The 20,838-nt window shown below is 36.7% G+C and overlaps 1 protein-coding gene across 6 annotated transcripts in view; it reads right to left on the reverse strand.

Moving 5' to 3' along the window:
- Positions 1-20,838, reverse strand: part of LOC121439861 (kelch-like protein 13) — a 198,177-nt gene that overhangs the window by 28,873 nt on the left and 148,466 nt on the right. For 5 of the 6 annotated variants that reach the window (XM_041640477.1, XM_041640478.1, XM_041640481.1 and 2 more), the window contains one exon: positions 11,097-11,238. In XM_041640477.1, coding sequence (XP_041496411.1) covers positions 11,097-11,238 — 142 coding nt within the window. Of the gene's footprint in view, positions 1-11,096; positions 11,239-16,758; positions 16,815-20,838 lie in introns of those variants that run through there. The other variant, XM_041640484.1, reaches the window with a different exon arrangement.

Consider the following 20,838-nt stretch of genomic DNA (forward strand, 5'->3'; position numbering starts at 1 on the left):
GGAGAGCATTAGATCCAAATAAAATATAATACCATCATGCAGAAAACAACTCTGAGCCGGGCGGTGGTGGCGCATGCCTTTATTCCCAGCACTTAGGAGGCAGAGGCAGGCGGATCTCTGTGAGTTCGAGGCCAGCCTGTTCTACAGAGTAAGTTCCAGGACAGACACCAAAGCTACAGAGAAACCCTGTCTCAAAAAACCAAAAAATAAAAAAAGTAAAAAAGTAACTGTGATGTATGGTATGGTATTAGAGCCCTGGTGAGTGGAAAGTATTGGGAAGATGGTCAACGTGCAGTATAGCCAAGAAACACCACAGAGTCACACTGTGAAACACTGTTCAACAATTAAAAGGGGGCAAACTAAACATAAACGGCAAAGTGAATGGATCTAAAAGACTGGACTATGTAAAAGAAACTAATCTCAGTATCTTATAGGTTACATGATACTTTGGAGTTTTTTTTCCAAAATCACAGAAATAATGTGACCGAAAATAGATTGTAGTTCCCAAGATTTAGGAGGATATACCAAAGGTAATAAGAAGTAAGTTGGAGTCACGTAATAATTCCATTTCATAATTATGATGATTAAGTGAAATGACATATTTGCAATGCACATACTTGGATTATATCCAAGTAAAAATCACTTTCACTGTATGTTCCAATTTATAAAATAATAAGTAAGAAGATGGTAAAATATACTGAGTTGACAAAAACTAAAATACAGCTGGCATAAACATAGTGTCAGACAAAACAGATTTAAGAGCAGGGACTATTAGCAGGGATAATGTGAGTCATTTTGTGACACAGGCATCAATTGAATGAGAATATAAAATATTTTTTTTCTATTCTAAAAGCAGAGTTGCATGTAAGTCAAAACTTGAGTTTTGTGACTAAATATCTCCATGTTAGGGTACAGTGTCAGGTACGAATTCCTGGATTTTATACATGCTATCTATAGCCTTCTTGAATTTTATACATGCTATCTATAGCATTGTTATTTGGTTTGTCAGTTTTTCTCTTTACTGTTTTTTTTTTTCTGTGAAAGTGTATCATGGAGTACAAGTAGTCTCCAACTACTTATGTGAGTGAGGTTGGCCTTGAACTCATAATTCTCTAGCCTCTATTTCCTGTTTGATAGTATACAGGTATGTAGTACCTTATCCAGCCCCAGTCATTACCTTAACACTCAAACCAGACAAATGTAACTAAAGAAATATAACATTAAAATCCATCAAGACATGCCCATTATGGTGGTACATTACTGTAATCCTAATATTCATGCCCAGGAAGTTGAGGTCAGAGAATTGTGAGTTTGAGGTAAGCTTAAACTACACAGAGAGACAATGACTCATAAAGAAAGAATAAAAACAAATTCATTAAGATCATAAATATACAAATAAGTCATAACATGCCAAATTTAACAACGTAAAAAGCAGTATAGTATGGCCAATCTCTCCAAGTAAAAGTAGCCTTAGCAATGAAAATCTAATTTTTAAAAAAGTTGTCATATTAATAGACTTGGAAAGAAAGATCGTCTTAACAGTTATAAGAAAGCATGGGGAAAGCCCAATATCGAGTTGGGATTAAGGAATAAAACAAATTACTAAAATCTTAATGAGCAATTTCTTAGAAAATTGGGAATCAATCTACCTCAAGATCCAGCAATACCACACTTGAGCATATACCCAAAGGATGCTCAATTATACTACAAAGACATTTGCTCAATTATGTTCATAGCAGCATTATTCGTAATAGAATCCGAAAACAACCTAGATGACCCAAACCTAAGAATGGATTAAAAAATGTGGTACATTTATACAACAGAGTATCATTCAGTGGTTAAAAAAAACAATGACATCATGAAATTTGCAGGCAAATGAATGAAACTAGAAAAAAATCATCCTGAGTGAGGTAACTCAGACTCAGAAAGACAAACATGGTACGTACTCACTCCTAAGTGGATATCAGATGTAAAGCAAAGGATAACCAGGGTATAATCCACAGCCCCAGAAAAGCTAGGTATCAAGGAGGACCCTAAGAGGGACATGCATAGATGACCCTAGGAAAGGGAAATAGATAAATAGACATGAGAGAATGAGATGGTTGAGTTGGAGAAGGGGTAGATAGGAAAGCAATAAAAGAAGCATCTTGATAGAGGTAGCTATTATAGGATTAGGGAGAAACCTGGTGCTAGGAAAATTCCCAGGAACACACAAGGATAGCCCCAAATAAGACTACTAGCAATAGTGGAGAGGGTGCCTGCACTGGCTTTCTCCTGTAATCTGATTGGTCATTACCCTAATTGTCAGCACTGAACCTTCATCCAGTAACTTATGGAAGCAGATGCAAAGATCTACAGTCAAACACTGGGCCAAGCTCTACTGGGTCCGACTGACAAGGGAAGAGGGATTATATGAGTAAGGGTGGGGGGTCAAGATCATTATGGGGAAACCCACAGGGACAGCTGACCGAAGTTAGTGGGAGCTCACTGACTCTGGACTGACAGCTGGGGAGCTTGCACATTACCTAACTAGGTCCTCTGAATGTGAGTGACAGTTGTGGGACTTGGTCTTTTGTGGGGAGCCTGGCAGTGGAACCAGGATCTATCCAGTGCATGAATTGGTATTTCTGGAGCCTATTTCCTATGGTGGGATATCTTGCTCAGCCTTGATGAAGGGGTGAAGAACTTGGTTCTGCCTGAACTAGATATGCCAAGCTTAGTTTACTCCTCATGCGAGGCATTACCCTCTCTGAGGAGTGGATGGGGGATTGAGAAAATGGGTAGGCCAGGGGAAGGGAGGAAAGGGGGAATTGTGGTTGATAGGTAAAAAGAATACAAAATTTAAAGTAAAAAAGAATTGAACAAGGAAAAAAAATATAAACAAAAAACCCAACTGAGAAGTCCCATAATGTCATAGCTAACAACAGCTTTCCTTTAAAATCAAGAAGACACAGTATGTACATGCTACAAATTTCTACTCAACATTTTTCTCCGGATCCGCCAGTGCAATAAGTCACGGAAAGAAATAATCAAGTGGAAGCACCCCCATGTGGCTCAGAACTTTCTGTCACTCCAGCTCTGACACCTGCTTCTCACTTCCTCGGGCACCTGGCCAAGTACACAGTGCACATACATACATACATACATGCATGCAGGCAAAACATGTTTATACATAAAATAAATCTAAAAACTAAAGAAAATACTTGAGGGTGAAGAAACCCTATCACAAAAAAAATGAAAAAAAAGAAAAGGAAAGGAAGAAAAGAGAAAAAGAAAAGGAAGGATTGGATAATAACACAACTGAAAGGGAATGTCTTAGACACAGCTTCAAGATATTTATCAATTAGAAGCATAAGAATGGTTCATTATACTCTACCCTGGGAGAACTAAGAAGTGCTTCCCCCAGGAAAGATACTAAATGAGTTCTTTCTATTCTAGTTGGCAGGAAGGAACAGAAAATAAATAAAAAGTATGATTTTGATAGAATCTTAATTTGTAATATCTTAACTAGATAGTAATCTAAATTACTAGAGCTATTTCATAACATGTAACTTTTCATTATGTTTATATTAACTTTTTTTGATACAGGGTCTCTCTATGCAACCCTAGAACTTGCTCTGTAGACCAGCCTGGCTTCAAACACAGAGATCCACCTGACTCCTGAGTGCTGGGATCAAAGGTGTTCAGTGACAAACTGGGCTCATCAACACCTTTTTAAAACTGTTCCTTTTATAATTATAAAGTTTTGAAATGAGATAAAGGTCATCAACATCCCAAGACCAACAACCCAAACATCAACTTTAGCATTAACATGCCATGAAGCTAAACCAGTAGAAAGCAAGACACATTAATTTGCCTAAGCTTTCAAACAACCTACTTTTAAACATTCTATTAGCTAGGTAATAACTGAAGGTTATAAAATTATACCTTACAGCGACTTTAGCACTAAAATTAGGCACAGAAAAGAAATAGCCAAAATGGAGAAAAACATGGAAAGATCAGAGTGACAGGCACTGGTTATTAAGATGGGAAAGTGTCAATTACCAGTCTCAATGGAAGAACAGAAAGGTTCTTTAAGTTTCCATGAGTTTAAAGTATAGCCAATATCTAAGAAATGGTGTATAAGGTTTATATTCAATGACAACTTGCATGTATAGCTACCACTTGGAGCCTGCTACCCTAGCTATGGTCTCCTTGTCCTAAACAATGGGACTACCAATGAAATGCCAATTTATATTTTGCCTCTTTGCTTTTGGTTTATTTACTTTTTTGGCAAATATAGAGAAGAACAGGCAAAGAAGGAAATAATCTGTGTACTGTTACTATTTCTATTAATAATATTATTCATGTAAATTGTAAGCTTCTATTGAGATATATTTACAATTATGGCTAATGGGCAGTTAATATTTATAGAGCTTATATTTTAAAAGGTAAAACTGTTTAGAACAAAATTATAATATAAATGCACAGACAGAGTCAGAAAACCTGGGTCAAGTCCTAGTGTCATCTAAGTGGTTATATGAATTTTTGCAGGCCTCCTAACTTCTGAGATAGTCAGTCCCTATATATATGGTGGATATAACAATTCTTGCCATCTCTGTCTCATGACATGTTTTCAAGTATCAATGAAGGAAGATTATATGTAAATGCATCATATACTGCCATCTAAATTCATTCAATTCCATAAATAATCTCCACAAAAAGAGCAAAAGGCATGAGTGGTTCCTTTATGTCAAGTATTAGGCTAAGCTCTTCACATGCATTAACTCTTTTAATGGTACTTACAATATTAAAAAATTAAAGCTGGATATTTATGGAGAATACTCTCATACCCCAGCACTAGATAAAGGGCATACAGAAAGAACATGCTTAGATTCCAGGTCTGGAGAATCTTTCTAAGAGTGAACATTCATTAAGGACTGAATTATGTGGATATAATAGAATCTAATAACCGCTTTAGGAATAAAATATCTTACATGGGAGAAATCTATCAATGATTGGTAAGCTACAGTTATGTAAGAATGAATATGGTTCTGATATGCTATTGCCTAGAGGAGTGCCTCTAGATAACAAGCATGTATCACAAAGTTTGAAAAGCTAGAAGAGAGAATCTTAAAACTTTTTATCATAAAGAAATGGTAACTATTTGAGGGAACAAGTATATTTAGCTTTATTTAAACATTATACAACCTACCATGTACCAAAACATCACGCCAATCATTAATACGCTTACCTTGATGTTTTATGTGTCAGGTAAATATAAATTTAACAAATATCTGCCAAATAGGGAAACAATATGTTACCAAAAGGGATCATTTAAGGTGAGTCATTATGAAAAAATGGGAGACAGATAAAGAAAAGAAAGGGTGTTCCAGGAGAGGAAAGAGGTGTAAGAACAATGATACATGAAAGAATGGTATAACTTTTCAGGATGATGAAAGTCATGCTCGCATTTTCTTTGACCCTCTTTTCTATTAACTCTGCTAAGCAAATGCCAAGCAAAGGGGTATGTGGCTGAATGGACAAATGATTAGAAATTAACATAACAGAACAATGAAAGAACATAAAACTGAAGGTATTTTGAGAAATGCCAGCTAACTAATTATGAAATAAGGATTTGTATCTACATTATATAAGAGAACACTTATTATTGAATATTGGAAAAATAAATGGCCCAATTAAAAACTGGGTCAAAATTCTAAATAGACATTTTGCCAAAGATGGCATACAAATGACCATAAGCACAAATGAAAATCTGTTCAACATAATTAAAAATTGGACAAATGCAAATAAAAACCATAAGTAGAACTTCATACCTCCTTGGATGGCCATGTTAAAAAAAAACACTAAACAATTGTCAAGGAGCATGTACTGTGTGCTTTCTTTGACTGTATTATATGTCAAAGAGCATGTGCTACATATATTCTTTACTATAAAGAAACCAGCACTACCCACAATTCAGTGTAAGTATAAGATAGTGCAGATACATTAGCACACACCCCGCCAATTCTTCAAAAGATTGAGCATAAAATTACCACAGGACCAAGCAACTCTGTTCCTAAACTCATAAAAAAAGAAATAAAAATATTTGAAAATGTATAATCCTATCAGCATTGCCCATAAGCAGAAAGCTGGAAGTCACCAGGTACCCATCAATGAACAAATGGGTGAACAAAATTCATCCATGCAAAATACATCCATGCAATGGGAATACAGTCTGGTCGTAGAAAGGAAGTATGCTGCATGCTATAACATGAATGAGCCTTGAAAACTTTATAATAAGTAAAGACACTAGTCACAAAGACCACATATTTGATAACTTCGTGTGTGTGAAATGCTTAGACTAGACAGAGCTACCTAGGGATAAGGAGGGGGCTGTCAGCAGAGGGGGAGTACCTGCTAGCAGATACAGGTTTTCTTATTTTGAGATGATAATTTTCCAGGAATAATGATAGCTGCAAAATCCTATGAAGAGTCTAAAGCCCACTTACACACTTTAACTAGGTGAATTATACGGTGTATGAATTGCATCTCAATAAAAGCTCTTATTTAAAAATTAAATATACCTGAAGGCATATGATACCGAGAATTATCATCAAAGGACTGCATAGTAAAAGAGAGGCATTGTCAACCTGGGATAATAAGGAAAAATCAAAGAACCAAAGGCTCTATGAGAAGCAAGCACAGATACAGTAGCAGTCAAGGAAAGGGGGGCAATGAAATTAGCCTCCACTTTGAACAATCACTCCTTAAGTTAATGTTGGGTAATCTTCTTACTTCGCACATGCAATTTGTACTGCTAACTCCATCATGGATTCTCCTGGGCTCTGTCTAAGGATCTAGGAATCCAAGCTGATTACATATCAAATGTCTTTCTAGGCACTGTGACAGCCTAATTTGTTGCAGCCTATTTAATAAAGATGACTAATCTCCTAGAGTCACTCAGGCCAACCAGATGGATACTTTATTTGGTGTACCCATCACTTCTGATCAGCTACATTCTTCCCCTGACAACCTCTCTCCTTAGCTTGGGTGAGAGGAAAAGAACCATTTGTCACACACCTTATTTTTCCATAAACTGTGACATTTAATCTTCATATCTTTCACCTAGATTACAAATAAGGAAAGTGGTCCAGAGAGGATAAGTGACTTTCTCAAAGTCACATCACTATCCAGTGTACTATAATGGGAACTCTAGTTTGGGCTGAATTTGAAGGACCAAGATATTCTCACTACAGTTAGGAAATGGGTAATCATTCAGGATGAGACTCCCTAAAACAGTTGGTTGTTCCCCATGGATCATTCCCCTTGGCGGTACTTTTGATGCCTGTTCAAGCCGGTTTTGTGTTGTTGTTAATTTTAACACAATGATACCATTTATATATTAAACACTTCTCTGGCTTATTCCCTTGACAACCATGCATCCAAAATTAGAAAAAGGTTCTCCCTGTTAGTGATTGGTTTTAAAAAATCTGTTTGTGGGAATATAACTTTTTACAAATAATATTTTTATGAATTCTTTGAGAATTCCACAGAATGTATGCTGATCACCTGCAACCCTCTCCAAACTATCCCCACCTCTCTACCCTCCTGACTTCGCTTTTCCTTTCTTGTCTCTTCTTTTGCTTTTGTTCCCCTTTAACTCCTCAACTTCAATTTGCACTTGCATTGCTCAGGAGAGCAGCTGACTTACCCAAAGGTCCCTCTCTCCCAGCAGCTATCAAATGCTAATAGCATCTCAGCTAGGGGTGAGACTTGGTGCTGACTCCCACCACCACCCACCCACCCACATACTGGGATATTGTCTTTCTTGAGTTTGCACCAGTCTTGGGCACACCTTCACAACTGCTGTAAATTCACATGCGCATTTGTCCTACTGTGTCTGGAAAACACTACTTCTTCCACCACGCCTGCCTCTGGCTTTTACACTCTGCCTGTCCACATCTTTCAGGATAATCCTTGAAACTCAGGGGAGGGGTGTGACGTAGATTTCCAATTTAGGTCTGAAGAGTTTTTAGTCCCCTTTTAGGTGCACATTGACCAGTTGTTAGTCTCTGTGCTAATCGCCAACAGTACATAAAGTAGCTTTTCTGGTAAGGATTGAGAGATACACTTAATCTATGAGTATAGCAATAGGCGATTAGAAGTTGTTTTAGTACAAAATTTAGCAGAATAATAGTCAATTTAGCAGAATAATAGTAGCATGTCTCTGTGTATCCCTGACTCTTTTGGAACTCACTCTGTAGACTAGCTGGTCTCGAATTTAGACATCCACCTGCCCCTGCCTCCTGAATGCTGGGATTAAAGGCAGTTTCTGAACAGTTAAATAATATTCCATTGTGCAAATGCACAATTTTTGTTGTGCATTATATTTCCTGGCAATTATGAATAGTGCATTAATGAACACTGAGGAGCAAGCATCCCTGTAGTAAGAGTACCCAAGAAGAATAGCTGGATTATATGGTATATTGACTTGAAGCTTCTTGGGAAATCTCTATACTGTTTCTACAGTGGCTGGGCCAGTCTGTAATCCCACCAGCATCTGGTGCCATTTGTTTTCTTGATTTTGGCCATTTTAACTGGGTTAAGATGAAATCTCAAAGTAGTTTTAATTTGCATTTCACTTATGACTAAAGATGTTGAGCATTTTGAAAATGCTCCTCGGACATTTGTATTTATCTTTTGAGAATTTTGTTTAGGGAGCTGAGACAGAACTGATTGCCTAAATTCAAAGTCAGCTTAGACTACATAGTGAGCTTCAGACCATCCTCGGCTACAGAACAAGATCTTGTCTGAAAACAAATAAACAAACAAAAAATTAGGATAGATCTGTGTATTGAGTGCAGGGCGTATACAATTAAATGACAAAAAGATAACGGGAAAACATTTAAGCTACTTTAAATGTTTCCTTGCTGTAACAATGATTTATAATGTATCTATCATCTCATCTATCCATACATGGAGAAAAGAATCCATGGTTGTTGGTGGAAGAGGATTCTAGTCTGCATACCGTGGTGAAACAGTACAGTTGACTCTCAGTATGCTGTGTGGGTCCCTTATCTGAAAATTCAACAACCTAGGATGAAATGTATAGTTAAGTCTACCCTAGAATGGCTGCATATATACTGAACATGGCATTCCGGTAATTTCAATCTTGTCATCTGTCCCGAAATAATTCGGTACAGTACCTATTTATGTAGTGTTTGTAGTGTATTAAGTCAATAATCTAGAGATGCTTTTAAGTATACAGAGGATATATTTAGGTCATAGGGAAAGATTATGCTACTTTTCATAAAGAACATGAGAAGATTTTGGTCCCTGGGATGAGTTCTGGAACAAATTTCCTGTGGTGGGTGAAGACTGCATATATACTCTCTGGAGTAGAGCATCACCCCGGGACTTGCTAGAAATGGGGATTATTAGGACACCCCATTTTTTGATTCACTATCCCTAGGTTGGGAGTCAGTGCTCAGTGTTTTAACAAGTCCTTCTGATGATCCTAACACGCACTAAAATTTGAGAATCACAGCTATGAACTACAGTAGTGATCACTGTTCAGCTTAACGCTTTAAAATAGCAGGTTCACAAGCGCAGTATGGATGCCTCTGGTTTTCTCCCAAGCATTTTGTTTGTTTGTTTTGAGACAAGGTTTCTCTGTAGCTTTGGAGCCTGTCCTGGAACTAGCTCTTGTAGACCAGGCTGGTCTCGAACTCACAGAGATCCGTCTGCCTCTGCCTCCTGAGTGTTGGGATTAAAGGTGTGCGACACCACAACTGGGCTCCCCCCAGTATTTTAAAACTGTTCTTAAGTACAAGGATATTAAAGTAGTATGTTACTTTCTTGTATGTTCTTGATATTTACTTAACCCCTTATTATCTCCTCACATGGGTTGGAAAAGTCAACATTTACATTACATATAGTGTAAAGATGCCAAAAGACTGAACCCTTATATTTCCACTGAGGACCACCCAAAGAACAACTAACTTTAGAACTCATCTCTCAGGATTTATAGATTGGAAAGAAAAGGCAATATAAAGTTGCCCTGATCAGTAGTCACATTTTCTAGATAAGGAAAATGAAGCCCTGAGACATTACACCAAAGAGAGATTATACAATAATTATAAGCATCATCTTTCATTATAATATGTACTACTTCAGGGTAGTTGTTCTTGATCAAATAGATTCATAATATCGACATAGGAAGATTTCATTTTATGATACATTTATATATGCATATATAAATATAATAAAAAAGCAAAAAGACGAACAGAATTTAAACCTGTCTGAAGGCACTTAAGGCCATCAAGGACTCTACTGTTCTCTCATTCATCAATGACCACAGGGATCAGTAAGGTCACTTAGAATGTCAATGTTTGTGCAAAATAGTCCCAGATCCCTGGCCTTTGGAATCCTTTGACTTCCGGTCCCCTCCTTTCATGTTAGATATTCATTCTTACATCTATCAGTGGGATTGTATGCAGTAGCCTCCATCCCTACTACCACACCTACTATGGCCGAATGAGAATTGAGATATCAAGTAAGTATGCTATTTAGGACTATGATAAAGATGATTGCCCAACAGATAAGAAACTAGAATATTAACAATAGGAAACCTGTGATTTTTTTTTCCCTCTGGCTTTGACATAATAGACTTTAGAGTCAATGTTGGCAAACAGGATGTACTTTATGGAGAAAGGAAAAGAAACAGGAGGTAATGATATAAAAAAACAGTATACATATATGAAATTAAAATAATAAATTTAAAAATCAAGTGACATACTATCAAAATACTCTGTACACAAATAAAACAATAAACTGTGGGAATGGTTTTAAACTCAAGAATGCATTTTTGGTCAAGATTTCTATACTGGTAGGGTTTTATTTGTTTTTCTAAGTAACAGATTCTATTTCTGAGAAATTTTATGTTAACAACAGTAGCTGATCCGAAAAGAGAGATTTGCCATGCACCTTCCCTCTCGATCCCCACATAATAACAGCCTCCCCAGTTATTGCTATCCCATACTTCAAAACAACAGCAACAGCTACTGAAAGGTTCATAACTTTACAAATCCCGCCAAAGAGGTAGTTGACATTACCTGTAACACCACAGAACTGTGGGTATTGCTGGTAAAGATGCGGGTGTTTCCTGCCTTGGAAGAATGCAAATGGGCAGAGAACCCCATTTTGCTGCATCCAAAGGACAGTCTCATATGCTGGTCTTCCTCTTCCACAAGAGATCTGAAAGAGTTTTTAAATGAGAAGGAAAGAAAAATGAAAATGTGCATAATTCACAGCAACGAAATTATTTAGGTAAATAGCTCCTGCTGACAATCATCTGTCTACAGAATATACGGAGGCTCCTTTCACTGCCTTCTAATCCTACCCGTTGGTAGCATAGAAGAAATCCACATGTTTAAAATGCTTTCTATCCAGGCAGTGGTGTCACACACCTTTAATCCTAGCACTTATGAGGGAGAGAGAGGCAAGCAGATCTCTGTGAGTTCAAGGCCAGCCTGCTCTACAGAGCTAATTCCAAGAGAGTCATGCCTACAGAAATACACACACACACACACACACACACACACACACACACACACACAATAAACCCTTTCTTGAAAACCAAAAAAAAAAAGGTTTTCAAGAACAGAAAATGTAGAAATAAACTGAGAAATCAATCAAAAGATAGTTTTAAGGTATAGTCTCAAGGAACTTTTAGGGTGACAATATTTGCTTTGTGTATTTTGCTATTCAGATAGCAATGCTATCAAATTATATCCTTCCTGGTTATGTTGAATTTTAAGTACCTAATTTTAGAAAGAGAAAACTAGCAACTGATGTATTCAATCACTGCTCTCTATCAAGTACTTGCCAAGAACTTTACACATGTGAGTGTATAGTAATAGGAGCGGCGGGGCTGCATCCCTGGCACCCCGGCTGCCTGGCTAGCTTAGGCTTATGCCCTGAAATAATTACACGGACACTGTATTCTTTCTATCTAGCCTCTTCTAGGCTAACTCTCACACCTGGACTAGCCCATTTCTAATATTCTATGTAGCACAGCTAGGTGCGCTTACTGGGAAGATTCTAGCCTACGTCCATCCTGGGTCGGAGCTTCATCGCGTGCATCTTCCCGGGAGCGGGGAGCATGGTGTCTCTCTGAGGCATCTGCCCCCAAGAGGAGAGCTGTCGAGTCTGAGCTCACTTCCTCTTCCTCCCAGCATTCTGTTCTGTTTACTCCTCCCACCTATGTTCTAAGCTATGAGCCCAAGCAGTTTGTTTATTACTTAGCCAATGAAATCAACAGATTGATATATGACACTCCCACATCATGAGTGCTTTTACTTTAAGACAACCCAATACAAAAGTTCTTATTATTAGCTTCACTTTCTTTTCTTTTTATGTTTTATTTATTGTGTATGAATGTCTGCCTGCATGGAGGTCTATACATCACAAGCGTGCCTGGTGCCCACAGAGGTCAGAAGAGGGAATCAGATCCCCTGCAAAGAGAATTACTGATGCTTGGGGGTTACCATGTGAACACTGGGAACCAAATTTTGGTCCTCTGCAAGAGCAATAAATGCTCTTAACCATTCAACTATCTTTGCAGCCCCTATCTCTTTTTTAGCTTTCTTTTCGCAATTTGGGATTGTTTGGAGAAACAACTGTTTCCTACTAGTATTTCCATCTTTTCAAAGACATGGATAATATAAGTAAATAAAATACGTTAAACTAATAGCTTTTTCCCAAGGACCATAAGAAAGGAATGCAGAATGTGGAGTCACCAAGACACTTCATTACCAGAAACTCTAATGAAACCGTTGATAGTTACAGGGCTTTCCTTAGATTATACTAAAAATGACCACCCTAGAATGATCTGTCATTATTTCTTACAAAGGGCCTTTTGTACCCTTAACTCTACATAGCTAAAGTGGATTCTGGATCATGTGCCTAAGAACAAGGAGTCCTTGGCTCTGAATTGGTTTGGTTTGTGCATTCATGATAGATACTGTTAAATGGTTATTAGGAAAAGAAAGAATTTCGATCAGAATTTCCCTTATCTATAATTTTCTGAAATTTAAATTATGTGATTTCTTAGCTGGACTATATCCAGTATCAAAGATTTCACCCTTTTCCTATAATATCTATAACCCGAGCTTCTCAGTTTTCATACGAGTTTTAAGACGATAGCTACTTTCTACACAACGATGTTGCTTTTTGAATACTAGCACCAATCAAGTGCTTTTAAATCCTGCACTAATTAGCAGGAATTCTTGCCTTAAGGGTGACATCAATTCTTCTGAACAGTATTAGAGCCATAGTATAATGAAAAATGAATTAATAAAATATAACCATGTTTTATTCATCTCTCATAGATATTTAATAGAGAATAATTCAAATAAGATTGTGACAAGCATAAAAGAAAATGAACATAGCCTTCCATTAAAGTTTCAGAAATAGCTTTAAAAGGAATGATATACTATATATATAATTTACATAGTGTGCAAAATACTCATACACATGTTTGTAGACAGGCACTGGAATTTATAGCACCAATTGGGAAAGTCAGAAATAGATGGTGAGGCACGTCGCTACCCAGAATATATCTATCCATCTAAAATTATTTTAATAGAAAATTCAAGCAGACTGTGCTATTAATTTCTATATTCCCTACACACAGCCTGGTATGAGAGGCTTAATTTATGTCCTGTGACTGAATATGGAATCTCATTTCTGTGAATCATTCCAAAGACATCTCTTTATCATGCAGGGCTTAAATGGCCATCAATTATCATTTTCCCAACAAGGACAGGAGTAAAGCCGCAGCTGCTCTGTCCTTATGACACACCCTAGAAGTCGTTTCTTTGAATAAACTACAAGTAACAACTTGTTTACTTGTCATTTGGTCCTTGCTCTCAAAATTGAGAAGGTTTATATGAAAATGCAACCCTTTCGTTGCATTAGGAGATAGCTGGCTTTCTGGTTAATTACTTAAAAAGCTGGAGAAGCCCTCATACTTGGCTTCTGGAATACCGGGGAGACTGACTCTTTAACATTCAAAACACTCCCTATCATTTTTGTGCCAGTAACAACACATGTCATATCAACCTTCTTCGGAGACTCAATATGCCCGTCTAGTTTCTTTTTTATTAAACTTACAGACTACAAGGAAAGTGCATTCTTCTTCAGCTCTGTAAGGAACTAATAGCTTTCTCTTTCTGGAAAGCCCAGGCTACAATTACAGCATGTTATTATGTTAAGGGGCTGTTTATCAGAAAAATTCCAGACCAAAAACTATTTTTTTAAAAAAAAATATTATCAAGTCACATAGTTAAAACAATATGCATGCCAGCGGTTCTCAATGGGCAGAGGAAAGGAAGGAAATTTTCTTCCAATCCCTGCCCCTTACCATACACACGTCCCTTGACAATGTTTGTGGACATTTTCCACTGAACTAAGTGCGGGAGGGGTAGGCAATTACTGTCATCTCTTGGGATGCTGCTAGGCATAGCACAGTACACAGGACAATTATGTATGTCAAGGATGTTCTCAGGCAAAAAATGTCAATGGTACTAAGGTTGAAAAACCCTGGGACAGAGGGATTGCATTCACATGAAGTGTTTATCCAGTAATTTCATCTTTTAAATATTTGCCAATCCTTGGATTGACTCCACGAAGTAATGTTAGCAATACAAAAACACAGTGGGGATTACTAATTACCACTAAATCTGCTAAAGCCATTTTAACAGAATACCTCAGCTCTCCTCATTCCTAACACCTGAAAACTCAAGTGTTTACAACAGATCAGTAGATAATAGCACTGATGTTTCTATGATAATTATGTAAAAAAGATTTTTATATTTTATATAACAAAAACAATATCTTAATTCTGCTTAAAACAACTGTTCACTGAATTCACCTTAACATAGAAAGTTACAGTCTTGTAAATCTTGAGCAAATCCTGCCATTTTATAAATACTAAAAGGTTATTTTATTTAGAGGAGACAATGTCTTCATCAGTTTTTCTAAAACTTAAATCTTCCTGCTATAACATTAGAATCTATGTATGACTACCAAACTAACCCTGCACACTGAATACATTTTATTTTCAAAACAGCAGTGAACCACCGAACGTAAAACTAATCTTTCACAAAATGTGCATGAACCAGCCAAATGTGCTTGTGCGAAGAAAATTATCACAGTTTTGTTGTTGCTGCTGCTGTTGTTGAGAGCTGTGGGTTAGAGAGGAGGCGTTCTCTATGTCATTTTACTAAGACCTCCACAGACGTGAAAAACTAAACGTATAACAGCATTTACTTACACTGTTGTTTGAAGAAAGAAAAAAATCCTAAGCAACTGGTATTTTGCTAAGCAATACCAACATTGTAATCTTGTCTCAAACTTTCCATATTTTACAAGAACCTCAAGGAAAACATATGTAAATAAATACAAACATACAAATTCATATAGGCAGATGTATAAATAGTTAACAGATAAAATTGTTCAATGTCTTCAGTATTCAAGAACATGCAAATCAATGCAAAGTGTCTATTTTTTAAACCTATAAATTATCAAAGACACACTCTCAAATTCACTAGTGCAGACATGCATGAAGTCCCTGGGGTCTACGTGGAGCTGTTCATATAAATGGATATTTGACAAAAGGCATCTAAAAACTACTACTAGACCAGTTTTTTTCTCCTTTTTTATGATAATGAAGGATTGCGCACTACATCTGGGTCCTAGGAGAATGCAACCAAATGAAGGCCCTGTGACTCTTGTTAAAATGTTTCCTAGACAGAACAGTGACGAGTAAGTTCATTTGTCCAAAGTTCTGTAAGTAACAGAGTATTCTTAAAAATGGCTATACCAATCACATTGTGCTATACCAATCACAAATATGCTCCAGGGGAGGGCACGTCTAATTTGCATTTATTTAGACCAAGCTCACAAACTCCCTCTGAACAGTCCTCAGTCTCTACATCCAAAAGACTAACTACTGAAACCAATCCTATTGTGTTGGAAATTGAGGTAGCATCTTCGTAAGTTATAAAATTCACATTTCATTCTCGTGGTTTCTATCACTACAAACACAGATCCATTTTAAATGCAAATGCTGAGGAAGGTGACATTTCACTGTCATGTCGAGGAAAAAAAGAATAGTTTAGTGTCTTTTGAAATTATTATCATGAGAATACATTAAAACCAGATGCTTTTTCCTGGTATGGAAGTTATATATGCCAACTTATACACTGGCGGCTCACTTTTAACTTACATCACCTAAAGAATAGCACACTGACATTGGGAGGAAATATTTTGCCTTATACATTCCTGCATTTCTTGGAATTTGTCAGAAAAAAAACATGAATCAGAAAAAAATTAAAGTACATGAACAACAGTTTTCTTGATTCTCTCTACTCAGTTACTGGTTAGTTTCACAGGGCAACTTTTGGCTTGCCATCATTTCCTTATACATATAAAATCTAACATGTATTGTAATCACACAGTTTCACTACAACAAAGCACTTGATTTAAGATTCAGTTAGTGCCGAAAGTATAACACAAATATCTGAAGTTCACAGGTCAATAATATTATCATACCCAAAAGTTACTGCATAGAAGAATGGCAACACCAACAAGACAACCAAGACAGCCATACATGTTTTGACAGTACCATACAGCAGACCAGTTAATCAAGTCAACAACTCACCCTTTCCAAACCCAACCCTCAGGAAAAGAAAAGACAGATTTCAAACTCACAGTTTTAAAAGAAAATCAAGAAAGGGGTTTTCTTCAAAGAAGTACTCTCCTTCCATTTGTTTGTCTGCTCTGAGGTGGAGAAGTGTCTGCTCACAGCAGCATTTGCTAAATGAAACGTTTCTTGTGATAAAGTTGCATGGCAGGTGGAGGAGAAATTTTGCCACCTGTTCTCATACTCATTTGAATTTGAGAGCTAAATCTGTCAAGGTATTTCCTTCCACCCTTAAGAAATGAATCAAAAACTTAAGATGATAGGATCCATTTCCCACTAGTTGTCAGATAGATTCGAAGTATGAATTGGGTGTTAAAAATATTAATAAATATTTTCCTCCTCTACCCATCCAAACAAAAACTAAATAATAAATCAGACATGTTTGGGTATTCATACTCATTCACTTTAGCTTTCACCATTATAAAAATTAGAGAAATACAAAATTAAAATCAGAAACAAAAATTTCAGCTTCTGAAATAAAATAAGTAAGTCTGATACAGTTGTTTAAAAGGGGAAAAATCCATACTACTTCAAGAATTGAAATATTAGTCTACTAACTAACATATCACTTAAAGTATCATTACATGAGGAAACTACAAATATCATGACAGCCTGTATGAACAAGGCATACATTAATTGCTGGCTAAGAAATATATGGACAACATATCTCCTTAATAAGGTTAGGCACAAAAGAAATCATAAGAGCAAAACTTTAATGAGTTATTTCTATTTTTATGACTATATGTGAGATCTATTATTAATGATCAGAAATGTTTCTACTAAAACTTTTTGCATAGGCAACATTTTCATTTTTATCAATGGTTGCTGTGTTTTCAATATTCTGTTTCTGCCGTGATAATACAAGCATCCAGAAAAAGAAAAATAACCAAAGTAATAAGCATATGTGAAAATGGCATTTCAAATTAAAGAGACTATAGTGCAAGCTTCTCACATGCATATATCCATCACATTCAGAATAGAATTACACTAACAAGTAGCTGATGTCCATAATAACATAGGAATAAGATCATTCACCCAGCACCTGCTGTGTACTAGGCACTGTGCCAGGCACATTTCTCATGTGGTACTTAATCCTCAGGACAATCCCACTTTCAAGACTGGGAACTGAAGCCCAGGGAGTTTAATGCTTCACATACATATCATAACTATGTATCCAAACCCATGCCTAAACCTAGAGCCAACATTGTTTCCATTACACAAGGGCTAAAAGTTAAAAATAGAGAGTAGAGACTGTACAATGATTCGTATTTAAAGGCTTTTATTATAAATACAAGAAAGATATCATAATAATACATTCTGTTGGAGGAAAGGAATTTTCTGGTTTAATTACATGCATCCAAAATCCCCTGCTTTGGGTGTGGGAGAGGATGATGGTGAGAGAACAGTTAACAGGTCCAAGATGATTCCTAATATAGGATAACTATGGCTGATGGGGGTTAACTGAAGACTTAAAAATAGCTAGTGAGGTTTTTTTTTTAATATTCTCAAAATAAAGACACAATAAATATCCAGGGTTAGATATACCAATTTCATTGATCTGGTTATTGTACATTATATGTGTGTATAGGGATACCACAGTGAACCCTACATATGTGCAAAAATTAGTAATATGCCATTTTATAACACTAACAATAAACCAACTTCAGTGAAGCATGCTTGTTGTCTTAATTACTTGGGATGCTGAAATAGGAGAATGTCTTGAGCCTAGGCATTCGAGAGTAGTCTGGACAACACAGAAAGGCCTCGTTCCCCTCTCACAGAAAAGGTAACAAACAAGACTAGAGAAATAGCTTAGTAATTAAGAGCATTTGCTGCTCTTCCAGACAACCTGAGTGTGATTTCCAGCATCCACAGGAGAAACAGCAAAGCTTTCCTATAACTCCAGATCCAGAGAATTCAACACCCCTTTTTGCCTCCCAGAGCACCTGCACCTACACACACACACACACACACACACACACACACACACTCATAAATAAGAAAATAAAATAAATCTTTTAAAAATTAGTAAGGAGTACTACTTCCTGGATCATAATTCTGAACAAGTTTGGGAGATTTTTACATTACTACATTTAAAAGAACATACCAGCATTGAAGAGAACAGATTTTGAATTCCAATGCTGACTATCATAATCCCAAAAATAGCACTATGACACAGATGAGGGAATTGGGCTAGACAAATGGAATGACAAATGATACTCCATTAGATAACTGTAACAGGATGAAAGTTAATTATCCAAACCAAAAAGCATTTGCACTGAATATTTCAATCCTGTCCTTGAGCAACTCTAAAATTAATGGTTTTGCTCTCAACCTACCATATTTTAAGACTTTGTGCTGCTCTTATCATTTAAAACACAAACACTTTTTAAATTACATCATTTCATATACCTTGACAAACATTTCTTCTATTTGAGAAGTTTGGTTCTTATATTATTTTTATTCTTCACATTTATAATATTTTGGAGACAAAAAGATGAGCATATAGGTCGATAGTGGGTGACTAGGTGGAAAAACAGATGAATGAGTGGGTGTGGGTGGGTGGATTGTAGATGACAGGGAATAGGTAGAATTTACTATATAGCTTGAAGTAAAAATAAAACAGGAAGTGAAGAAATGAATTAGTGACTGTTCATCCCATTCCTGACACACAGAAAGCATTTCATCCAGAGGGCCCATCAACTTTAGATAGCCATAAACCCGGAGAGATTGCACATAAGGGTTGTGGTGGTTTGAGAAGAATGGTCGACATAGACTCCTATGTTGGAACGCATAGGGAGTGGCACTATTAGGAGGAGGTCTGGCCTTGTTGGAAGAAGTGTGTCACTGGCGTGAGCTTTGAGGTCTGAAAAGCCAGATGTAGAACTCTCCTTTCCTTCTCCAACACCATGTTGGCCTGTGTGCTGCCATGTCCTGTCATGATGATAATGGACTAAACCTCTGAAACTATAAGTCACTCCAATTAAATGTTTTCCTTTATAAGAGTTGTCATGGTCATTGTGTCTCTTCACAGCAGAAGAGACCCTAAATAAGACAGGGGTATGTGTATAAAAAAATGGCGGTATGTACAAGTCAGTTGGGAGAAACAGCAACTACTCCAATTATCATACACAGAGGTATACAATACAGAGGCACAGAATTTAGTCTCTAGTAATACACAAATCTATTGGCAGAATGTTCTAATCTCCAGCCACTAGTCAATCAGGCCTGGCTATCAAAAGGCCTCACTACACTTGCAACTATGAACTTAGCTTCTCTTCTATCAATTCCCAATGAATAAAGTAGAAAGCACATCCAACTGCTTCAATATCAAGCCAACTTGCTCTGAAACTCCTTTCTTATTGAGGATTTGTCACCTAGTGTCATTTTACCCCATTATTGGTAGCTCGCCAATTCTGAAATTTGACTATTATGTTATGACATATTTAAATAAGAGATCCATACTATGAATAAATTGGGTTTTACCTGCCTAGAATTCATTTATTAACTATTCAAACACTCAAGTTATACAACTGCAATATTTATTTAGAAATCGGACCCCATAAACCAAAATCAAATTACAACCAATCATCAGTCTAGTAGAAAAAAAAAGTGAAAAGCCTAACCTAATTTTCTGGATTGTCCAGTTATATTCAACTTATTTTTTTTTTTGATTTTTCGAGACAGGGTTTCTCCGTAGCTTTTGGTTCCTGTCCTGGAACTAGCTCTTGTAGACGAGGCTGGCCTCGAACTCACAGAGATCCGCCTGCCTCTGCCTCCCGAGTGCTGGGATTAAAGGCGTGCGCCACCACTGCCGGGCAATTCAACTTATTTTTATTATTTCATTATTTTATGTGCATATATCTTTTGCTTGCATGCTGTAAAGTACTAATAAAATACCACCTTAATTTAAGATAATGGGCCAGAATCTTCTTTCACTCCTTTATATACAGAACATTAAACCGGATTTTTATGCAAATTATAATGTATGACTCTCAAAGTAGGTGAGAAGCACACAGAAAGAAACGAATCATTAAGGAAGTGGGAATACTAATGAGGGGTTAAAAGTTTGCCCACTGGTCAGAAAA

Source organism: Microtus oregoni, unplaced genomic scaffold, assembly GCF_018167655.1.
Source record: "Microtus oregoni isolate MIOR12 unplaced genomic scaffold, Mior012 000063F_ref0000156, whole genome shotgun sequence".
Taxonomy (NCBI): Eukaryota; Metazoa; Chordata; class Mammalia; order Rodentia; family Cricetidae; genus Microtus; species Microtus oregoni.